General features: G+C 51.0%; 1 protein-coding gene across 12 annotated transcripts in view; it reads left to right on the forward strand.

Annotated features, from left to right (window-relative positions):
• The first annotated feature begins 218 nt into the window (after positions 1-218).
• The window catches only part of FHAD1 (forkhead associated phosphopeptide binding domain 1), a 90379-nt gene continuing 68626 nt past the window's right edge, over positions 219-21971 (forward strand). For all 12 annotated transcript variants that reach the window (XR_011470195.1, XM_070404144.1, XM_070404133.1 and 9 more), the window contains exons 1-4: positions 219-344; positions 4254-4360; positions 16539-16745; positions 20374-20641. Coding sequence is in view for 11 of the 12 variants with exons in the window: in XM_070404144.1 (XP_070260245.1) it covers positions 4268-4360; positions 16539-16745; positions 20374-20641 (568 nt within the window). In the remaining variant the exon portion in view is untranslated. The remainder of the gene's footprint in view (positions 345-4253; positions 4361-16538; positions 16746-20373; positions 20642-21971) is intronic.

The raw sequence follows: 21971 nt of genomic DNA on the forward strand, positions 1-21971 counted from the left end.
CATCTGTGAAATGGGGCCGAGGCCCCCCCCAAGTGGCAGATCGGGGGGGGGGGGGGGGGAGGGGGCGGGGGGGTGGTGCCGGGAGGCGTGGCTGGCAGCCTGTACTCCGCGCGGGCATTCCCAGCGCACGGCGCAGGCCACGCCCCTCGCCCTTCCGCTGGCCCCGCGGCGTTGCCATGGGGACGCGCGTACACAGGCCAGGTGGGTGCGCGGGGGTGCCGGCCTCTGGCTGGAGAATCCGCGGGAGCGTGGCCGGGAGGCCTCGCCCCGGAGCGGGCCTGGCGCCTCGCGAGCCCGCCAGGCTCTTGGCGGAGGACGGAGTGTGGGCATCTTCCTCCGGCCAGGTGAGTGCTGCCAGGAGGAGGCGGAGGCGGAGGCGGGTGGAGACCTGGCGGGCCTGCCCTGTGAGGTCAGGGCTGGGGTGGCTGGGAGTGACCGGGCCCCACCCCAGTCCTTCTCTGATCCAGACTCCTGTCCCCAGGAGCAGCCAGAGGAGGTGCCCCAACGCCAGCCCGTCCTACCTAAGTGCGGGCTCCCACCCTGCCCTCCGAGGGAGCCCCCATGGGAGCTTTAAGGACCCTCTTTGGCACCAACTCTCGGATGTCCTGTGGGGTACAGCTGGGATTAGGAGGACGACCCCAGGTTTTCTGGATTTCCTAACAACACCACCCAGTGGTCCGAGAACCCCCTTCCCTGACCTCTCCTTGGCGGGACTTCCACACTGCCCAGGCCACTGGAGACCTTGTAGCCTCAGAAGAAATCTCGCCTCTGTGGCCCATTCTGGCCCAACGAAGTGGTCAGGGGGTGCCCGTGCTTGAAGCTCTTTCCTCTTCACTGTGGCTGGTGCTCCGTGGCACCAAGAATGAATTTACAGAGTTTAAGACGTTCGATTACTTTCTATGGTGTTTTTCAGGCAGGGAAATGGCTGCGCGGGGCAGGGCTAAGGTGAAGTGTTGTCCAACCCCAAAGCTAAAGAGATAGAATTTAGGTTTTCCAAAAAGTTCTATAGAATAGATACTGAATGGCAAATGAGGGTAGTTACTGTGAAAAATTCCTAGCCAGCTGGTCCTCTGATGGCTCTGAGGTGTCATTTTTCATTTTCATTCATTCAGCCAGTGTTTACTGAGCACCTACTATGTACCAGGCATTGCTGCAGGCGCTGGATATGGGGTAACAGAACAAAACTGTCAGGAACTTGGAAGGGCTGAGTTTTCCCCCTGCTTGCAAGCTAACGAGGCAGCCTGCCCAGCTGACAGATGCTGGCAGAAGACAGGAGACACCGGGGCTGGCAACAGAGGACTTGACTACTCACAGCAGAACGGGCAGCAGGCAACCAGGATTCACATTGGTTCCCTTGCCCCAAGTCCCTTGGCGCGGTGCAGAACATCAGTGGGTGCTGTGCACGCACTGGGTCTATACCCCAGCTGAGCTCCAAGCTTAGAAAGCCCCAGTCTTTGAAAGGGGCACACTTGCCTGGTCATTGCCCCCAAGGGAGGCATCGTCTTTCTTATGAGCCTTGCCTATATTCTCCCAGGCCGTTTGCCCTGCAGACTTCCTTGGCAAGACCGTGCAGGACAAAATCTGTCAGTGCCTTTGCTCTGAAGATAGTACAAACACACAAAATCCATGCAAAATTGTCTTAACAACAACAACAAAAACATGGTTCTGACTCTCCTGGAACATATATATTAATGAGAGGGAGACAGACAGCAAACCAAATGAAGGAATAAGAAAATGTCAGCCCAGCCAGAGTGGCTCAGGCTGAGCGTGGACCTAGGAACCAGGGGGTCATGACACGCCCCGGTTGCCAGCCAGATCCCCAGTAGGAGGTATGCAGGGGCAGCCAATCAATGATTCTCTCTCATCGTTGATGTTTCTATCTCTCTCTCCATTCCTCTCTGAAATCAATAAAAATATATATTTTTAAAAAGAAAATGTCAGAGAATCCGTACAAGGAAGGAAACACAGCAGGGAGAGGTGCTGGCTGGAAAGTGACGTTAGCTGGAGGTGCCTTTAGCCAGGTGGTCAGATGGTCCCCACTAAGGGGTAACATCTGAGCAGAGAGAACGCACCAGCCTTGGAAACACCTGGGTGAGAGCTAAACACAAATATGAGCATCACCTGAGTTTTGGGTTTAGTTTAGTGGCTTCCCCACAGGAGAGACATTCTGCACAATGTACACTGGAGATAGATTCCTAAATGCTTCACACACATTATTGAATGAGTTGCTTGGTAGCCTGGGCCTCCCCAACTGAGGGTGAATAACTGAAACGAGTTGATGGCAAGAGAGCACGCTTCTTTTGGAAAAAAATGTCTTTTCTCCTGTATTAATGACAACACACTTAAAAATTTATTACTCGTGATATGAAAGCACCGATATTTGTGAGGCATCCACAGGCCTCAGAGTTTACAAATATAAAATAAGCTCTCTGGCTTATTTTTATTTCTCTTACCCCTGAAGAGGGTCCTTTTTTCCTCTCATAGGATAGAATCCTGGTTTCAAGGACGTTCTGATATTGCAGGCCCCAATTATCAGCAGGCAGGGTAACTGACTGTCCTCTCTCCGCCCCACCCAGCAACAATGGAGGTGGAAATTGAGCTGCGGAGGGTCATGTAGTAGTTACACGAAAGCGCCCAGAGTTCTCCCCCTGACACTTCCTGCTGCATGACCTTAACCTCTCTGAGTCTCAGTCTCCCCCTCTGTAAAGTGGGACAACAGTGATACCAAGTTCTCAGGGCTGTTCTGACGATAAAAAGAGGCAGTGTCTATAAAAGGATGGCACAATAAATGATGATGGCGATGTTGAGGGAGGGCAGAGCCAGACCTGATAGGTATACAGTCACAACTAGATGACTTTGGTTTTATCCACAGTCCAGCAACTTCACATTTCAGTGGCCTTTCCGTTGAAGAGAGAGGGACTGTCGTTCTTTGGCGCGGCATTGAGGTGGGGGCCGTCACACTGTAATCAGACACATCTCACATCAGAATGCAAGCAGCATGTGAAGTATCACCAACGTTTTGGGAATGACTGAAGTTGCTGAAATGTTGACATTTTGAAAAACACGTACAGAACTTATTTGAAATGCATCAAAATGTAAAATGGATGAGTGAGTGGATAGCTGGATAGATATGTGATCAAATAAATACAGCAAAATGTCAATTGTGGAATCCAGTTGGTGGGTATAGGAGTTCACCATCCACTTCTTTCAACTTTTCTGTACATTTGATATTTTCATAAAAAAAATACTGGGAAGAAATATGTGCAGAGTCCTGATCATATGGCCACGCCTAAATCACCATTTTTTTTTCTAAGTATATGAAAAAATTGAGTGACTTTTTACAAAAGGTATCATCTACCGTAAAGCTCATCTCCTCTAAGACTGACTCGACACTTTAAGCAGCTCTATAGAAGCTTAGAGTTCCTTGGGTCAGAATTCAAGAAGTCCAAGATTGGTAACAATAATAAAAGTCATAGTACAGATGTGTATTTCTAAATGCTTCACGCAGATTATTGCATTTAATCCTTGCAAAACCCTTTGGGATATAGAGTATTATTAGCCCCATTTTACAGATGAGAAAACTGAGGCATAGAGAAAGAATAAGTAACTCACCTAAGGTCACAGAGCTAGGAAGGGAAGGGTTGGGAATATTGAACATGAATACTTGGTGTGTCAGACAAGTAACCTCACTCTAAGTTTAATGGGAGAACAATCACCCGTGGAATTCAGATTTGTTGTTGAGTTATGGTAGCTATAGTTTGTGCTCTGAGTTATGTAAAAATGTCTTCTACTTGATTATCAGAACCAAACTCACTTATATTAGAGATCACAGCTAAAGAGAGTCTTTAAAATAAGTAAAATCAGCCCGCTGGTGTGGCTCAGTGCTTAGGCATTGACCTATGAACCAGGGGATCACAGTTCCATTCCCTGTCAGGGCACATGCCCAGGTTGTCCGCTCCATCCCCAGTAGGGGGCGTGCAGGAGGCAGCCAAGCAATGATTCTCATCATTGATGTTTCTCTCTCTCTCTCTCTCTTACTCTCCCTTCCTCTCTGAACCCAATAAAAATATATATTTTAAAAAATATACAGCATCATCATTGTGATCACGTCAGTCCATCTGTCCCCTCGCACCTCTGCTGGTTTCTCCTTTGGACACGACGGTGTGTCTCATTCATTCTAAATGTGACGTGGAGTGATTGGAGGACTGCATCTTCCTAACCGATTTTTTTTTTTTCCTGAAAACCTTGTACAGGAAAAGCAGAGAGTATGAAAGCCTATCTAAAGAGCGCAGAAGGCTTTTTTGTCCTGAACAAAAGTACGACGATTGGAAGGCACAAAGACTCAGACCTGGTTTTAGAGGTAAGAACTCATCCAGCCCATTCCCCCACCCCCTCCAAAGCCTGACTGCTTTGTGGACATCACCTCTGGCCTTACAGCCACATTTCCCCTCAAGGCTCTGACAACAACCACTGGCCAAACATGCTGGGTTTCCGCAGGAGACGTAGCGAAAGCGAGCACCAGGCAAAGCACCACGTGTCCTACGTCATCCGCTGAACTTGTCTGTGGATGTCCCACCCATCGCCCCCTCCCCAGCAGCCTGGTGGGGGTTGGCAAGGTGGGCGTGGAGCTGGTGCTCCAACCCTCCCCTGCTCGGGGTATGATAGCCAGGGCCACCCGGAGCGCCCAGCCTGGGCAATGGCCATCGCCCCTGCCAGAGGTTTGGAGACTCTGGTGGGCCCCTGGGAGCCCACGGGTCTCCAAGCAGTGGGTGTGACCTCAGCATTTCCTGATTTCATTCCAGTCTCTGAAGTAGCTGTGGTTTGGTCCAGAGCCTCCGCTCCTTGACATCCAAGGAAGCTGGGAGGAAGAAAGGAATACTAGAAGCAGTGGCTTTGAGCCTTTTTAACTACCCAAGAGGGTTAAAATGCTGAAGCAGAAAGAGAAACACAACAGAATCCCTTTATAACTGTGAAAGGCAGGTTTCTCTGAGACCTGACTCAACAGATTTTCTTTTAACTTTTTCTTTTGAAATAATTATAGATTCACAAAAAGTTCCAAAAATTGTAGAAAGAGATCTCCCGGGTACCTTCACCTACTTTCTCCCAGTTGGTTACGTATTACCTAGCCATAACCACGTCCAAACCAGGAAACCGACATGGTGCAAAGGGTGTGCTTGGTCCTATGCCATTTTGTCACATGTGTGGGTTCGTGTGCAGCCATCAAGGTATAGAACGACCCCATCCTCAAAGCTCTCCCTTGTGATGGTCTCTCACCGTCACCACACCTCTCCACCACCGTCCCTAAACCCTGACAACCACGAACAGGTTTGTTTCTATACTTTTATCTTTTTGAGAATGTTATATAAACCCACTCATCTACCGTGTGACCTTTTGAGGGTTTTTGTTTTTGTTTTTCCCCACCAGGATGTCCTTGAGATCCACTTCCATTAGCCTGTTCCTTTTTATTGCTGAGTATTATTCCATGGTGTGGACGTTTCACTTTTGTTTAACCGTTCACCTGCAGAGGGGCATTTTGACTGTTTTCCACCCGGGGCTGTTACAAATAAGTCCACTACACACAGCCGTGTACAGCTTTTTGTACGAACCTAAGTCTCATTTCTCTGGGATCAGTGCTCAGCGGTGTGATTGCCAGATCACGAGTTTGGTTTCTAAAGAAACTGCCAGACTGTTGTCCAGGGTGATGACCATCTTTCATTCCCCCCAGCAGTTTACCAGCCACGGTTTCCCTGCATCCTCACCAGCAGGTACTTTATCCCCGTGTTTTATTTTAGCTGTGTTAGTGCCTAGTGATATCTGATCGTGGTTTTAGTTGCCCTTCCCAAACGGCTAGTGATGCTGAATATCTGTTCATGTAGTTAGTGCTTCATGCGCCTTCTGCATATCCACTTTGGTAAAATGTCTCCTCACGTCTTTTGCCCTCTTTCTAATCAGACCATTTCTTGTTGTTTTTTTCCTGTTGAGTTTTGAGAGTTCTTTCTGTATTCTAGATATGAGTCTTTTGTCAGAGGTCTGGTTTGCAAATATTTTCTCCCACCGGGAGTCTGTCTTTTCATTCTCTCCACAGAATATTTCACAGAGCAAAAGTTTTAAGTGTTGATGAGGTTCGGTTTATCATCTTTATTCTTTTATAGCGCGTGGTGGCAGAGTCCCCATGCCCTCGATTCTGAGGATTTTCTCTTGTGTTTTCTTCTAAACGTTTTGTAGTTGTATGTCTTATATTTAAAGATATGAACCTTTTTGAGATCATTTTAAAAATATAATGTGAGGTTTAAGTCAAGTTTTTATTTTTATTACATGTAGATATCCAGTAGCTCCAGAACCATTTGTTGCAAAGACTGTCCTTTCTCCATTTCTCCATTGAACTGCTTTTGTAGCTTTGCCAACAATCATTTGGCCATACTGTGTGGGGGCTATTTCTGAGTTCCCTATTGCATTTCATTGATTTCTGTGTCTATTTTTCAGCAGAGTACTGGAAGTGCTAGCCCATGCAATAAAGCAAGAAAGGGAAATTAAAGGCATTCAGCTCTCCTTTTCTCAGAGGAGAAATAACATTGTTCTTATTTGCAGATGACATGACTGTTTGGGTATCAAATCCTAAGAAATCTATAAAAAGCCTTCTAGAAAGTTCAGTTAAGGTTGCAAGGTACCATATAAGCATAAAAAATCCGTTGTATTTACTGTCAATGCCTTTAATTTCCCTTTCTTGCTTTATTGCATGGGCTAGCACTTCCAGTACTCTGCTGAAAAATAGTGATGTGTATAGTAGAAATCTTCATGTTTGCTTGTTCCTGATCTTAGAGGGGAAGCATTCAGTCTTCCTCCATGAGTATGATGCTCACTGTAGTTTTTTTGTAAATGCTCTTAACAAGTAGAGAAAGTCCCCCCCGCCTTCATTCCTAGTTTTCTGAGAGTGTTTATTATGAACTCAACAGATTTAAAAATAGTGGGCCTCCCCTTGAGGTTCTCATCCATGTGGTGGTCTCCCAACAAGGACACAGGAAATCTGTTCAGTGCCCAAAGTAGGGGGCAAGGGAGGGGGGGGGGGGGAGAAAAGAAAAATAAAAAATAATTTCAGTTTCTCCTTTATTACATGACATGGGCGGTTTTAGGTTGTCTTATCTCGAATCTGGCTGTCATGGAGACAGAGAGCTTTGCTTTGAATCTGACTGTGATATTAGAAAACTATTGTGATTTTCAATAGCACGGGCTTCGGGATAGACAGACCCGGGTTTGGATCTCATTAGGCCACTTTCTGGCCCTGTGACTTCGAGCGAATTAATCGAGTTAATCACTCTGAGCTTATTCTTCCTGTCCACAAACGACGGACCATACCACAGGGTTGTTGTGGGGATTCAGAAAGACACGCAGGTAAAGTGCTCACCCCCTGGCGCTCCATAAACGACACCACGATTGTTATTGCTGTCTCGGAGAACGGAGACCGAGAAGAATCCTCGGAGGTGAGATGCGAAGCCACTGATATTAAGTTGTTTGGAAAAGGGAACGAATGAGGACAATTGTTACGTAGACAGAAATGGAGTTGCACTCATTGCATAAAAAATAATTGACTGCGTCCTGCCCCCTGGACTGAGTTTAAGGAGTCGCCCCGGCCAGCAGCGGTGATTTATGAAGAAATGAGCTGCGTTTGCAGCTGCGCAGGCTCGGCCTGGCTCCCCAGAGAACAGATGATGCATGAGTTGCCAAATGTTTTGTGAACGGACTTGATGGGCACTTCTGTCTTCTCTTAGACAAACCCTCTCTTCCCAGAGCCTAAATGGATTTGGGAGAGGAGATCTGATTTAAAAAGGGTTGTGGGGACACAGGTCCATTTTGGAGAATTGAAACCTGCAAACGTGTCAGCATTTTCCAGTTTTTATAAAACAAGAGGGGTGAACATTGCCCCCATCTGCTGACTGCATTGGGCTTTTCTGATTAGAAGAATCACCCCTGATCGGCTAGAGGCCACCCTAAGGTACAATTCCATAGTCAACTTACAGCTGCCAATAAAGACAAATTAAAATAAATGAAATTTATAGTTGCCCCTAGAAGCCATGCCACGAACTAAAGTTCAGAAATATTTATTAACAAAAAGGTGTCCTTGAAGTTACTCAGAGGTTACAGCTCGCAAATAAGTAAATAAAAAAGATTGTTTGTTTTATTTACTTGGGTAAATCCCAAAGACTAGGCAGTCATGGATCTAAAGATCGATCCTCATTCCTGAGGCTGACATAGTGTTTTGACTGTTGATATAACACAGAGTGGGGCAGAAGTAGGTTTACAGTTGTGAGCATGCAAAATAGCGTTTATGCTTATATTATTATTTATCAGTTATTGTGTTATTTTCCATACAAACAACTGGGAACCTACTTTTACCCCACCCTGTATTTTGAAATCACTTACCGTTTTTCTGATAATGAAAGGTTGTTACATGCTTATTGGTTTTTAAAAACTTGAGGGAAAGCAAAGTGTAAGGAAGAAAGAAGTCCCTTGTAATCATGTGGCTCAGAGAAAATCAATATTGATATTTGTAGGGGGTGTGCCCCAGGCTTTTTCTATATCCTGTAAGGGTTCGGTTCCCTGGCAGCAAGAGGAAGCCCGTGTGTGCCAGCCCACGTATGGCTGCTGTTGTCACTCATTCATTCCACAAATATTGACCCGGAGCCTCAGCACTGAGGCCGTCCTGGGGACACAGCACTGGCCGCATCAGGCACGGTCCCCGCAGTCGGGAAGCTGCGAGGAGGCAGAGGTGTGAGTCACAGATCCCACAGAGGCCTGAGTAGCTCCCAGCCAACACTGGGGCTCCCACGGAAGGCAATGGGGAGGATGAGGAGGGCTTCACCAAGCAAGGGAAGAAGGGAATGGCATGTGCAAAGGCCCTGGGGCAAAAGAGCATATTGTGAGCCCCAGGGACTGGACGGAGAGAAAACCGGTGTGTCCAGAGCAGGAGTGGGAAGGAGGAGGGCTGAGAAGAGGAGGGCTGAGACGAGGAGGTCCCCTTCGTGCTACCGTAAGGACTTTGATCTCTAGCAGGAGAGTAATGGCAAGAAGGCACTGAAGGATCGTAAGCAAAGGGGAGAGCTGTGTTTTGAAAGGACGGTCCTGGCTGCCGTGTGCAGACTGGCCACCAGGAGCTCTATCCAGAACCTCCCCTCTCCCATTCCGCCCGGCTGCAAAGCCTCGGCCTCGCTCACCTCAGGGCCAAGCGTTGTAAATCATCACTCACGTGATCGGATGTGGCGCGTGAGCTGTAATTTCTGGAGTGGCACGTGTCTGTTATTGAAACGCTGCTGAGAGAGAGGCTTCATTCTTCCAGGATGAAGGAACACTGCAAGGCAAGGTGGCTGAATTGTTCATATGCATCAAAGTGCTTGTTAAACAGGAGCCCTAGACATGCTGACCCGGGGCGGGATGGGGGGGGGAGGGGATGAGACCTAGGAATCCTCACATTGATGTGCTGCCCACTTTAGGTGGTGGCTGAGAACTCACCTGGCCCCACACTGGGGGCGGTTCAAGATCCCCTTGCCGGCTGAGCTCTCGGACCACCCAGTCAGCACAGTGCTGTGGCCTGGAGGGTGTGGAGGGAGGGAAAGCCAGGGGCAGACCCGGCGGGGGGTGAAATGCCATGCCTGCGCCTCGGTCCTTGGTGGGCAGTCCCGCCGGCTGGCTCCTCTCTCGTGGCCGGGACCGCCTCTCCAGCCTGTGTCAGCCCCTTCCCACCTGGGCCCTGGGGGTCGTGGAGGAGACTGACCTGACACACACACTCGAACCCCTACAGCCCGATGACCCCTGCCCCTTTGCCGGGCACCTGCCAGTTCTCGGCTGCCACCGGAGCCCATGTCATACTCTTGCTTATTGTTATGGAAAAAGGCCGCTGTGACCGGCCCGCTTACGTCATTTCATGGACGTGGGGGGATGTCTGCTGTGGCCAAGAGCGTGTACACCTGTAGCTCTGATGGGTGCTGCCGGTTACCTCCAGAGGTTCACAGATGTTTTAGGGTCCCGCCAGTGTGACATCTGCTCTGTAACCCCCTCTCCCCCCAGCCTAGCGTGTCGCCCACCTACCGGGTCTTCACTGGTCTGGGAGGTGAACTGTGGTGCTCTGTCACTTTCATTCGCGTCTCCCTTATTCTGAGGGAACCCCTGCATTTGAGAAGTAAGGTCTGGATGTGGAGTCTCACCCCCGGACTCTGTGGGAGGCCCACAGAAAGCAGCAGGCCTGGGGTGCAGCTCCAGCTCCTCTCCTTGTGCCCACGGGCTCGCCTCCTGCCAGGGCCCAGCCCACGCCTGCGGGGGTTCCGAGAGTAAAAGTTCAGAGAAAGAGGCCCGAGTGTAATCATCTTTCCCATTTCTTGTGGTGAAATACACATAACATGAAATCAGCCATCTTCACCGTCAGTGTGTGCACTTCCGTGGCATTAAGTACATTCACTTTGTTGCGCAATCCCTCCCCATTCTTCTGCAGAACTTGGTCATCTTGCAAAACTGAAACTCCGTGAAACACTCCGCATCCCTCCTCCCCCAGGCCCGGCAGCCGCCATCCTGCTTCCTGCCTCCATGCATGTAGCTGATCCAGGCATTTCGCATAAGTGGAATCACCGGGTGTTTGTCCTTTCGTCGCCCTTACGTCACGCAGCGTAGTGTCCTGAAGGTTCATCCATGTCGTAGCATCTGTCACAGCTTCCTTCCCTTCTGAGGCTGAGTGCTGTGCCGTGGTGTGTACTGACCTCAGGGCGCATACCCATGGGCTGATGGGCCCCGGGGTCGTCCCCACCTTTGGGCTGTTGTGGGTGCTGCTGCTCTGAACTGGGAATTGGGGGGCGGGGGAGGGGGCGGATCTCTCTCCAAGCCCCCGCTCTCAGTTCTTTGGGGGATACCCAGAAGTGGACTTGCTGGATCATATGATAATCTTATTTTTAATTTTTTTGAGGAACTTACTCTTCTCCATAGCAGCTGCACCCGTGCACATTCCCACCCCCGGGCGCAGGCCTGGACCACCAGCACTCATTCCCGGGTGCTGCTCGGGGTGCGCCTGGGTGTGTGACAGCGGCCACTCCAGGGCACGTTAGGGGCAGGTCCTCATCCTCTGAAAGCACAGAGACTGCAAACAGCTGCGGCATGCACGTATAGACTACTCGGTGCGCTTTGCATGTTTCAACATATATTCTGTGTGTGTTCTATATGTGTATTTACAGAATTTTACCCTCAAAATAATCCCATGGGGTAGGAACTACTGTGATCATTTTTATATGTTCATTTCAAGATGTGGAAATGGGGCTCAGAAAGGTTAAGTAACTTGTCCAAAGACACACAGTTAGTGGGGCAGGGAAGAGCGAGTTTCAGATTCTAGGCTGACTCAAAGCTTCTAAAGAAAGAAGCCTCATTCTTTGGGTGTAAACTTAGCTTTGGGGAACATCTAAAAATCTAAATACCTGAAATTCCGTGTGAGTTCACTGAGATCATAAGCTTAATGACACGTGAAAAGAAGTTTTTCATGATCCTCATTCACTCAAGAAATGGGCATGGCGCCATCTAGTGGGGGCCTTGGGTAAGGAGGAAATGTTGGCCAGGTGCCCTCCATGGACCAGGCGCGTTGGGGCTACAGACAGAGGCCCCAACCATCACCCTGTCCGTCCGGGGATCTAGAACCGCCGCAGAGTAGACCAAGCTGAGCCGCCTCTATAAGGAGCAGCCTGGGGAGCTGGGGGCAGAGCAGGCAGGACAGGCCACCCCACATGCTGAAACCACAAGCGCTAAGGTCTGGAGGTGTCTGGTGAATAATTTGGACGGGAAGGAAAGGGCTTGATGGCATGTTGGTGACAACATGTTGTGGATGGAAAAAAAAAAGTGGGGGGAGGAATCTATGAAAAGTCACCTCACAGGGTGACCTGATCGTAACTTTCCAACGGGGCAGGTCATGCTGGGTAGTCGGGCCTCAGCCCTGTAACTTCTCGGGGAAAGGTCTCAGCCAGCCCTGCCCCTCGTACTTGTGCTTCCAGGCTGGCTCGCCTCGGAACCGCCAGGGGTAGTGCCCCTGAGGCCACTGACCCCCAAGAGCCCTGGACCTCGACGGGCCTGTCGCCAGATCCCCCCTTGCTCTTCTCCCCGCTCCCCGTAATCTCCCCGACGCTCCCCCTTCGCCTCAAGTGCACGAAAGAAGCTGCAAAGCTGCCCTTCCCTGGAGCGCTCGAGGTTTGCGTGTGTCGGGCCATCAGATCGCGTGCCAGGAGTAAATTCCACGTGCTCGTGCCGCGTAAGCTCTTCTTTTATTTACTCTCATTGAGGTATAACGGACATATAACATGACATCAGCCTCAGGTTTTCAGAATAATGATTTGCTATTTGTATGTATTGCAACATGATCTCCAGAGTAAGTGTAGTTAACATCTGTCACATCTTTTTTCTCGCGGTGAGGACTTTTAAGATTTACTCTCTGAGCAACTTTCAAAAATGCAATACAGTATCATTAACTACAGTCCCCAGGCCGTCCATCACATCCCCATGACTGGTTATAACTGGGAGTCTGTACCTCTGGATCCTCTTCACTCATCTCACCCCTTGTCCACCCCCTGCCTCTGCCAACCGCCAGTCTGTTCTCTGTATCTCTGAGCTCAGGTGTGTGGGGTTTTTTTAAGATTCTACATATAAGTGACATCATACAGTATTTGCCTTTCACTGCCTGACTTACATTCCTTAGTATAATGCCCTCAAGAGCATCCATGCCGTTTGCAAGTGGTAAGATTTCTTTCTTTTTTTGGCTGAATAACATTCCATCATATGTGTGAGTGTGTGTGAGTGTGTGTGTGTGTGTGTGTTTCGATGCTGTTGAGTTCAGTTTGCCAGTATTTTGTTGAGGATTTTCTATCAGTGTTCATAAGGGATAAGAGTATGTAGCTTTCTTTTCTTGCGGTGTCTTTGTCTGGTTTTGGTATCGAGGTGATGTTATTAGTCTCCCATTTCACCTTTTGAGTCTCGGCTTCTTCACCTGTAAGATGGGAATAATAATAGAGCCCTATCTAGGGCTGTTGTACAGGTTAAATAAGAGAATACACACAGTGCTTCAGCTGGGCCCGGCTCACAGGAAGCCCTCCAAATACATCAGCCAATAGTGACGATGATGATGATAAAGAAAACGTTTACCTCACGGGGCAGCTCGGCTGGAGGGAGCTTATCCATTCAGCCGCAGGGCTCTGTCCAATGGTGGCCGGGCAATTCTCCAAGTAAGGGGAGGAGCTGTGGCATTACAGGGTGGGTCCAGGAAGCCCCCTCCTGGCCTAACACTGGCAGAGCCTCGCCCCATCTGCGGAATCATTCAGAACTTCCTGCTTGCCTTGATTTCTTAACGATGGCCTGACAGCTTTGAAGGAACTGAAAGCAATGAGGCCTGGGAAGAGAGTATTTCTCTTTGATGGGTCATCATGGGTTCATAGCGCACAGTAATGATTTGATATTGTGAGGAAGGTGATGAAGAAGATGTGGGTGGCACTTCCCAAAACACTAATGCGTTCTAATGTGTTTTAAAATATTTTTTAGAACCGTTTCAGGCTTACGGGAAACTGAGTGGACAGTACAGAGAGTTCTGGTAGATCCCCCGGGCTTTCCCCTGGTGCTGGCATCTTGCATGGGTTACAGCCAACACTGACACATTATTATTAACTGAAGTCCATAGTTGGCATTAGGGCTCATCTTTGTTGTTACGGCCAAAGGTGATCCTGAGTAGGGGGGTGAAAGGATTGAGAAAAGACAGACAAGAGAATGAAAGCTGGGTCTCGGTGGGACGCTGCTCCCTGATGAGGAGGCAGCGCCAGCGCCCACAAGCCGTGTCTTTATTTTATAGCAGATGCCACGAGGCAAAGTAGGGGCATGATCAATTGTTTACAGCATTCTCGTGAGTTCCAACCCTACCCAACTACATGCACCTGAACTCTAGCACACAGGCACGTGGGGCCACGTGTTTGGACCACAGGTTCAAGCTCACAACCACAGCCGTTGGCTATAATTGTGCTGGGAGGGCCCTGTCCTCCAGCTGGGTCTTGCACGTGGCCATGAGAGGACCCTGTCCTTTCATTAGTCCGAGGCTTGAACCTGGCCAAAACACTGTACCCGCGCCCCACACTTTGTGTTGTGCATTCTGCGGGTTTGGACACATATGTAAGGGCATGTATGCAGCATTTCAGCATCATAGAGTCCTCTCACTGCCCTGAAATCCTGCGTTTCCCCTGTTCACCCCTCTCCATCTCCACCTGAGCCCCTGGCAACCACCATCTTTCCACTGTCTCTGTAGTTTTACGCTTTCCAGAACTTCACAGAGTTACAATCAGACATATTTTTGTTAGATTTATACCTCAGTACTTCACGGTTTTGGTAATAATGTAAATAGTGTTGTGTGTTTTTTTGTTAATCCTCACCTGAGTGTATTTTTTCTATTAATTTTTAAAGCGTTAAAGGGTGGGAAGGAAGGGTAGACCAGGGGGTAGGTGGGTGGGAGGGAGAGAACATCAAAGTGAGAAAGACGCATCAATTGGTTGCCTCCCGCACACGCCCCGACCAGGGCTGGGGATTGAACCTGTAACCCAGGCATGTGCCCTTATCTGGGAATTGAACCTGTGACCCTTCAGTGCTCAGCCTGGTGCTCTAACCACTGAGCATGCTGGCCAGGGCAACGGTGTTGTGTTTTTAATTTCAAATTCCAGTTGTTCGTTGCTGGTATATAGGAAAGCAAGTGACTTTTGAATATTAACCTGTATCCTGCAACCTTGCTATAACTGCTTATTAGTTCCAGGATTTGTTACTGTTGTTGATTCTTTGAAATTTTCTGCGTAGGTACATACACATGAAGGATTGTTGTGTCTTCTGGTCCCTTTATCAGTATATTAGAGGCCCAGTGCACGGATTCGTGCACTGGTGGGGTCCCTCAGCCTGGCCTGCGGGGATCGGGCCGAAACCAGCTCTCTGACATCCCCTGAGGGGTCCCGGATTGCTAGAGGGCCCAGGCTGAGGGACCCCACCAGTGCATGATCGGGGCCGGGGAGGGACCGCCGGAGGGCTCCAGGGTGTGTCCAGCCCTGCTTGCCCAGTCCTGATCAGCCGGACCCCAGCATCCAGCTAACCTACCAGTCGGAGCATCTGTCCCCTGGTGGTCAGTGCACGTCATAGCGACTGGTCGACTGGTCAACTGTATGCCCCCTGGTGGTCAGTGTACGTCATAGTGAGCAGTTGAGTGGCCTTAGCATAACATTAGCATATTACCCTTTGATTGGTTGAACAGCCAACCAGACAACCAGACACTTAGCAAATTAGGCTTTTATTATATAGGATATAAGCTATATCATATAAGCTATTATGATATTACTATAAGCTATTGTTTATTATTATATTATGGGGCTTTAGTACAGGTTTGTAAATGCCAGTACTCTTTGTATGAAAGTTGGAGGAGACACTGTGAGAAAATTAACTTAGAAAATAATTGCAAAGCCTTGGACTAGAGTGGATGCCTCAGAGGCAGTGTCTTGGGAAGACGGAGACTTCCAGGGTCCTGGTGCCAGGGAACGTGGTATTTCCTGCTGGGCTCTGCGTTTCACTCACTCTTATTATTAAAGTGAAATTACTGAGGAGCCTTCTGCCCTCGCCTCTAATTCACAGGCACGTGGTCTGGGGCCTTTTTCTCCTGGGGAAATGTCATCACATCAGCACCCATCGCTGGATAAATTCTGACAGGCTTTTAAGCAGCAATAGAAATAATCACATGGGGGAGATTTATTGTATATCAAGGGTTTTTTTTAAAGGTAGTTATTAAACTCTTGTTTGGCATGATGTCAATTTTGTTTAAACTTCTTAAAAAGATTGTAAGCAATTTTTAAAAAAAGACTGGAAGGCTGTGAACCAGTGTTAACAGTTCCTGCCTCCCGGGGATGGACCTGAGCGATTCTAATGTCGTCTTTGTGCGTTTCTCCGGTGCTCATTTTCTGCAATATCAGGGAAAATGTTCTTCTAAAGATGAGTAGAACAAACTAAGGAAGAACAGTTCTGACAGAACCTCCCTTTACCTTAACATACCCATTCCATGAACGTGGCGTTTTCTTTGCAAGAAAACGAGCAGCTGTCACTTGCCGGCTGACCTTCCTGTGTTTGGGCCGTTTCTGCTTCCTGTCACGCCATTTGGGACAAACAAAGCACATGTGTGTGGAGCCGGGAGCTAGAAAGTGGCGGGTTCCCCGGCGAAGCGTGTGCCCCATTCAGACTCCCCGAGTTCCCTTTGCCTCTGTGTTGCCTGACTCCCCACCCAACAGCGTGGGTCCTTGCCTGGGCCTGGAGTGGAGAGAGCACATACCCCAGCTTCACCTGCATTAACTGTGTGACCTTGGGCAGGTCACTGAACCTCTCTGACCCTCAGCATCTGCATTTAAGAATGAGCATCGTGGTGACCCGCCAGCCAGCCAGGCGAGGCACATGGGGGGGGGGGGGGGGTGCACTCACTAGTCCTCTTTTCCTGTCCTCCTGGCCCTGACTGTCCTGCTTTTCAGTCTAAGGACATCGACAACCACCACGCGCTCATTGAATATAATGAGGCCGAGAGCAGCTTCGTTCTCCAGGACTTCAATTCCCGCAACGGCACCTTCGTCAACGATTGCCACATTCAGAATGTGGCGGTGAAGCTGCTGCCCGGAGACCGCCTGCGGTTCGGGTCCCAAGTGCTGACCTACGAACTCGTCATCGGAATCCCACCCCCGGTGAGTCCCCGCGGGGTCAGGTGCATGTTGGGGGGGAAGGGAGGGGTGGGCAGAGGTCGCTGTGTTGCCTTCGGTGCCGCCTGAGGCTCAGGTGGAGCCGGTCCTGAGCGCGTTGCTCTGATTCCAAGCTGCGCACATGCGAGTCGGTGAGGTTCAGACCCATCCCCGTGGGTCCCAGGAGGATCGAGTCCTCGCGCCCTCTTCTGGGCATTGGGTGGAATTACATGCAAGAGTTGCACAGTGGCCCGCACAGAACCCCTGGAGACCCCCCCCCCCGCCCCCCCCCGCCCCCCCCCCCACCTCCCTGGAAAAGGTGAAGCTGGTGAGGGACGGTGGGGACCACGCGTGCGCTCTGGGAAACTCAGGCTGCTTCCGTTTGAGCAGCTCAGCGCCCTGCAGCTCCCTGGCCTTGCGATCCCGGCCTGGGGGGCCCTTGGCGCTCCCAGCTGAGGGATGTGGGTGCACACATCCTCGAGGGCCTAAGCCAGTGGTTCTCAACCTTCCTCATGCCGCGACCCTTTAATACAGTTCCTCATGTTGTGGTGACCCCCAACCATAAAATTATTTTCGTTGCTACTTCATAACTGTAATGTTGCTACTGTTATGAATCGTCATGTAAATATCTGATATACAGGATGTATTTTCATTGTTACAAATTGAACATAATTAAAGCATAGTGATTAATCACAAACACAATATGTAATTATATATGTATTTTCCGATGGTCTTAGGCGACCCCTGTGAAAGGGTCGTTCGACCCCCAAAGGGATCACGACCCACAGGTTGAGAACTGCTGCTCTAGGCTCTGACTAATGGAGGGGCCTCGGTGGCTGTGCGAGGGCCACCTATGACAGCAGCACATTCCTGATCACCCAGGCCCCGCGCTATTTTATCTTTAAGACAAGGGCGGGGGGGGGGGGGGGGGGTTGGGGAGAGGCAGTATTGAAGCACATCTCTCATCAAATATCTCAAGAGCCCATTTTTCAAAGACTTGATTCCTGTGTGATTGTCTTTGTTTCTGATTGTCTTTGGGGTCCCAGGGGCGGGCACTGTGTCCACCCCCATCTCCCCCACCCCCTAGCGAGTTTCCAAGGAGAATCGTCCAGATGCCTTAGGGGGCGTGTGCCATTCCTAACCAAGAGCTCCCCGTGAGCACATTTCTTTCAGGCTTTGTGTGCCGTAACCAACAGAGAGGACGTGGCAATAGAGAGGGAGAAGGCAGGGCAAATGCGTTTGCAGACGGCACAGTGGTTATAGGTGCGCCCTGGACCCAGGCTGGCTGGAGGCAGCCCCAGCCCTGCTCTTACGCTGCCTATCTCTCCCTCTTTGTTAAAAAAAGAAAATGGCGAAAACGCTAAGAAGCATTGTGTGTGTTATTTACCTACACAGCAAACAGCCACACTCTCCCCACGTCTCGGCCCCACTCCCTCCTGCTGGCGACCTTCTCTAGTCCCACAAGGTCACTCCAGAGCCTTCTATCCAGCCCGATCTCTCTGGGTCTCGTTGGCTCTGATTGGATCCCATGTCCCACCTCTGAACCAGTCACTCTGGCCAGGGAATATGACTGGCTGATTGCTTAGCATTGAGTTGAGAGAGAGAGAGAGAGAGAGAGAGAGAATCCAGAATCTCCAGAGCTGAGTGGGTGCCGGCCTGTCCACCACAGGAGTGGAGCCCTTGAGGCGTGTGACCCGACCCGACCCCTGCCTTCAGCCGCTGGCAGGCACATTTAACTGAGCTCCCGGCACGAAAGGGAATGCCTCCCCCACCCGTCGCCTCCAGATTTGTCTCCCAGCAGCCGGGGTAAAACACACTGGCCTTTACCCCTCCTCACTGTCAGCCCATTCATTCATTCAGTACATCTTTATCGAACCACGGGGAGAAGGTTATGGGATGATTAAAGCAAGACAGCCCCAGAGGAGGCTGGGGAGGGACAGGAGGGACAGAGAAGGCAGGGGCAGCGTCTGCGAGTAAAGGAAGGAAGGAAGCACAGGGGCGGAGGCGGAGATGCTGACATGGAGAGCAATTCAAAGCTCCCGACGCGGCCAGGCCCACTCCCGAGACAGACGCCCAGTGTCGCTGTGAATGCCGGGCCATGCGTCCCCGACAGCGTATCCTCCCTCTCTCCCAAAGAGCCTGCAGGTGGACACACAGGGTCCTTGACTTGCCTGAGAGGCTGTGGCTCCAGAATCAGTTCTGGAGGCCGAGCGAGCGGGGGGCCTCCTGGGAAGCCACGGGAAGTCCGGCTGCCAGCGCTCCTGTCTCGGAAACGCTCTGGGCCCCATCTCGTTGTGCGTCTCTGAGTCACATCCTCTCCGGTCCACAGACGGAGAAACGTGACCCCGGGAGGATCCACACGTGGCCCTACGCAGGCAGCAAACCTCGGAACCTCGCTTCTGACTCGGAAGTGTGTTTTCTCTGCTCAGAGAATTGGGAGGGAGAGGAGGGGAGAGACAAGACAAGAGGGACTGGAAGGGAGAGGAGAGAAAAAGGAGAGAGACTGAAATAGAAAGAGAACGAGAGCGAGGGGAGTGAGAGGGGTCATCAGATGTTGACCCCGCTCCCTTTCCAAGCTTCATGGGAAAACAGGGATAAGAGAACGCTCCCCGAAGGGCTGCTGCGAGGAGCAGAGGAAAGTGCGGTGAATGCTGATACAGGACGGCACGCGCTGCTGGCCCTGCTTAGCCACGAGGCACAGGGAGCAGCCCCCGCTCAGCCTAAACCAAGACAGAGTCAGGTGTCAGCACTCTGCCCGGCACGGGCTTCTCCCCGGTTAGGTGGACTCTGCTGCGCTCGCCACCCTAAGTAGCTACGGACATGTCCCCCGGGTTCGACAAAGAGGTGTCCTGGAGAGGTATTTATGGAGCATCTGCCCAGAATCAGAAGTGGTGCGTGTTGAGGAGCAAAGGCTAAGAGACTGTGGGGTCCCTGCCATCCCAGAGCTCTCGGCTTCCAGTGGGGAGGGGGTGGGTGGATCAGAGGTGCCAGAGACACGCCGTGCCAATGGGGAGAGAGCAGGCCTCGGGTCCCGGCGAGCCAGGCTGGGCCTCAGCGCTCTGCTCCCCCATCCTCTCAGCTGTGTGGGGGGCCTGCTCTGGGCCTCAGCGCTCTGCTCCCCCATCCTCTCAGCTGTGTGGGGGGCCTGCTCTGGGCCTCAGCGCTCTGCTCCTCCACCCTCTCGGCCCGTGTGGAGGGCCTGCTCTGTAGGTGGCAGGCGTGTCCTAGAGGCTGAGGACACATGGTGAGCGAGATAGACCCAAGCCCTTGTCCTCCCAGAGGTGACATCCCGCCAGCTGGCAGCTCACGAGCAAAACCAGCAGCTTGGGAACGTCCCCAGGTCCTGCTCAGCCTCAGCCTCATCAGAGCGCCAAGTGAATTAAATGGGGTCACGTGGGAACCTCTGGGGAAGGCGCCTAGCAGGAAGGCCACCCCCATAAATAGTGGCACAGTCATGTGCAGTGTGACACATAGTGGGGACCACTGTCCCAAACTTGGGAAGAGTCAGGGAGGGCTTCCTGGGGGAAGTGACTTACAAGCTGAGACCTAGGGCTGCCGTGATGGGGCTGGGACAAAGGGGTGCAGGCTGCCCCAGCTCATCAGGACTCCCCGACCCTCTTGCCTACCCCTGCAGGTCTCCTTCCCATGGATGGGCGGTCCGGCACCTTGGCCCAGACCACAGCCACCTCGGTTCCCAGAGCAGCCGACCCACTCCCCTTTGCCGCCACAGACGCCCTTTCAGCCAGGCCTGCGGCCAGCGCCAGTGCAGAAGAGCTGGTCCCAGGGCTTCCCCAGGCCGACCACGGCCCCGCCCGCCTGCCACAAGCGGCCCCTGAGCGCCTGCGGGAAGATGTTCTCCTTCGTGGTGGAGGGCGCCCCCCAGTCTCCCGTCATCAACCAAGGTAGGCGCGGGCCACGCCCCCTGGCGGCTCGGGGTGGGCTTGCAGCCGCGAGGCTGGGTCTTCTTGCTTTTTGCTTGTCTTCCCTGATTCCACAGTAGAACATAGTCAGCTGTGAAAGAATCCTAAGAAAGCAGTTAGCGATCAGCCGCCACCCCGATTTCCCCTGTGGACTTTTTGGTGTAAATTCCTCCCAACTCTGTGCACTGTCCACGTGCACACGTCAGTACCTCTGTGCTGAGTGTGTGTGTGTGTGTGTGTGTATATGTGTGTACACATATATGAGTGGGTAGCAGGATCTAAATGTATACACGTTGACTCAGATGTGCAGAAATGCCCTTGCCTTAGGAGGTTTTTAAATAGCTGATTACCTCCTGGCTGGCGTGGCTCAATGGTTGAGCACCGGCCTATGAACCAGGAGATCGCAGTTTGATTCCGGGTCAGGGCACATGCCCAGGTTGCAGGCTCGATTCCCAGTGTGGGGCGTGCAGGAGGTAGATGATCAATGATTCTCATCATTGATGTTCCTCTCTCTCTCTCTCTCTCTCTCTCTCTCCCTCTCTCTCTCCCTTTCTCTCTGAAATCAATAAAAATATCTTTAATAAATAAATAGTTGATTTCCATTTTGCAGGTGAGAGGAGACTGAGGCTTATGGAGGAAAGTTACTTCCCCAGAGGTGACACTCAATCTAATCTAATGGTTTTTAGTGAAATTTAAGACTGGTTATGTTAGTGACGGTCACTCACAGCCCGGTCACTTTGGGGACACATAGCCTTCAAGGTCCTGTCCCCCACCCTCTCCCCCTGGAAGGCCTCATGGCATCTGGGGGCCGGGAGGGACTTCCTGTCTGTCACCCTGCTCTCGGCCACACCGGCCTCACTGCAGAGCAGCGGGTTCAGCTTAGTCCCTGGTGTGGTTCCCCGGGTGTCTGTCATGGCCTCTGGGTCCCGGTCCCACTCTCTGTCCTCTGTGTCCCAGCCCCAGACCCTCCGAGCCCCAAGGTCGCTCAGCCACGCAAATAATAGTTATTCTTGTGAAATATAGACACGAAGGAGTAAATAAAATGTATCTCTTCAGTTTACGTCATCATCATTGTCATCACCAGGTGAACCCTCACGTACCTACCGCCCAAGCCAAGAAATCACTCAGCCATTTCCCCTCAATCATTTAATATGAAAAATTTCAAACATACAGCCAAGTAAAAGTAATCTCTCAGATAACCCCCATCTAATTCTACCATCCCCGCTTTTCTGTACTCTTCATTACATATCCATCTTTCTATCCATCCTTCTCCTTATGCATTAATCCACCCTATATTTTGATACATTTCAAA

The sequence above is a fragment of the Myotis yumanensis genome, unplaced genomic scaffold (genome assembly GCF_028538775.1).
Source record: "Myotis yumanensis isolate MYYU_CA2020_CCGP unplaced genomic scaffold, mMyoYum1.0.hap1 SCAF_2, whole genome shotgun sequence".
Taxonomy (NCBI): domain Eukaryota; kingdom Metazoa; phylum Chordata; class Mammalia; order Chiroptera; family Vespertilionidae; genus Myotis; species Myotis yumanensis.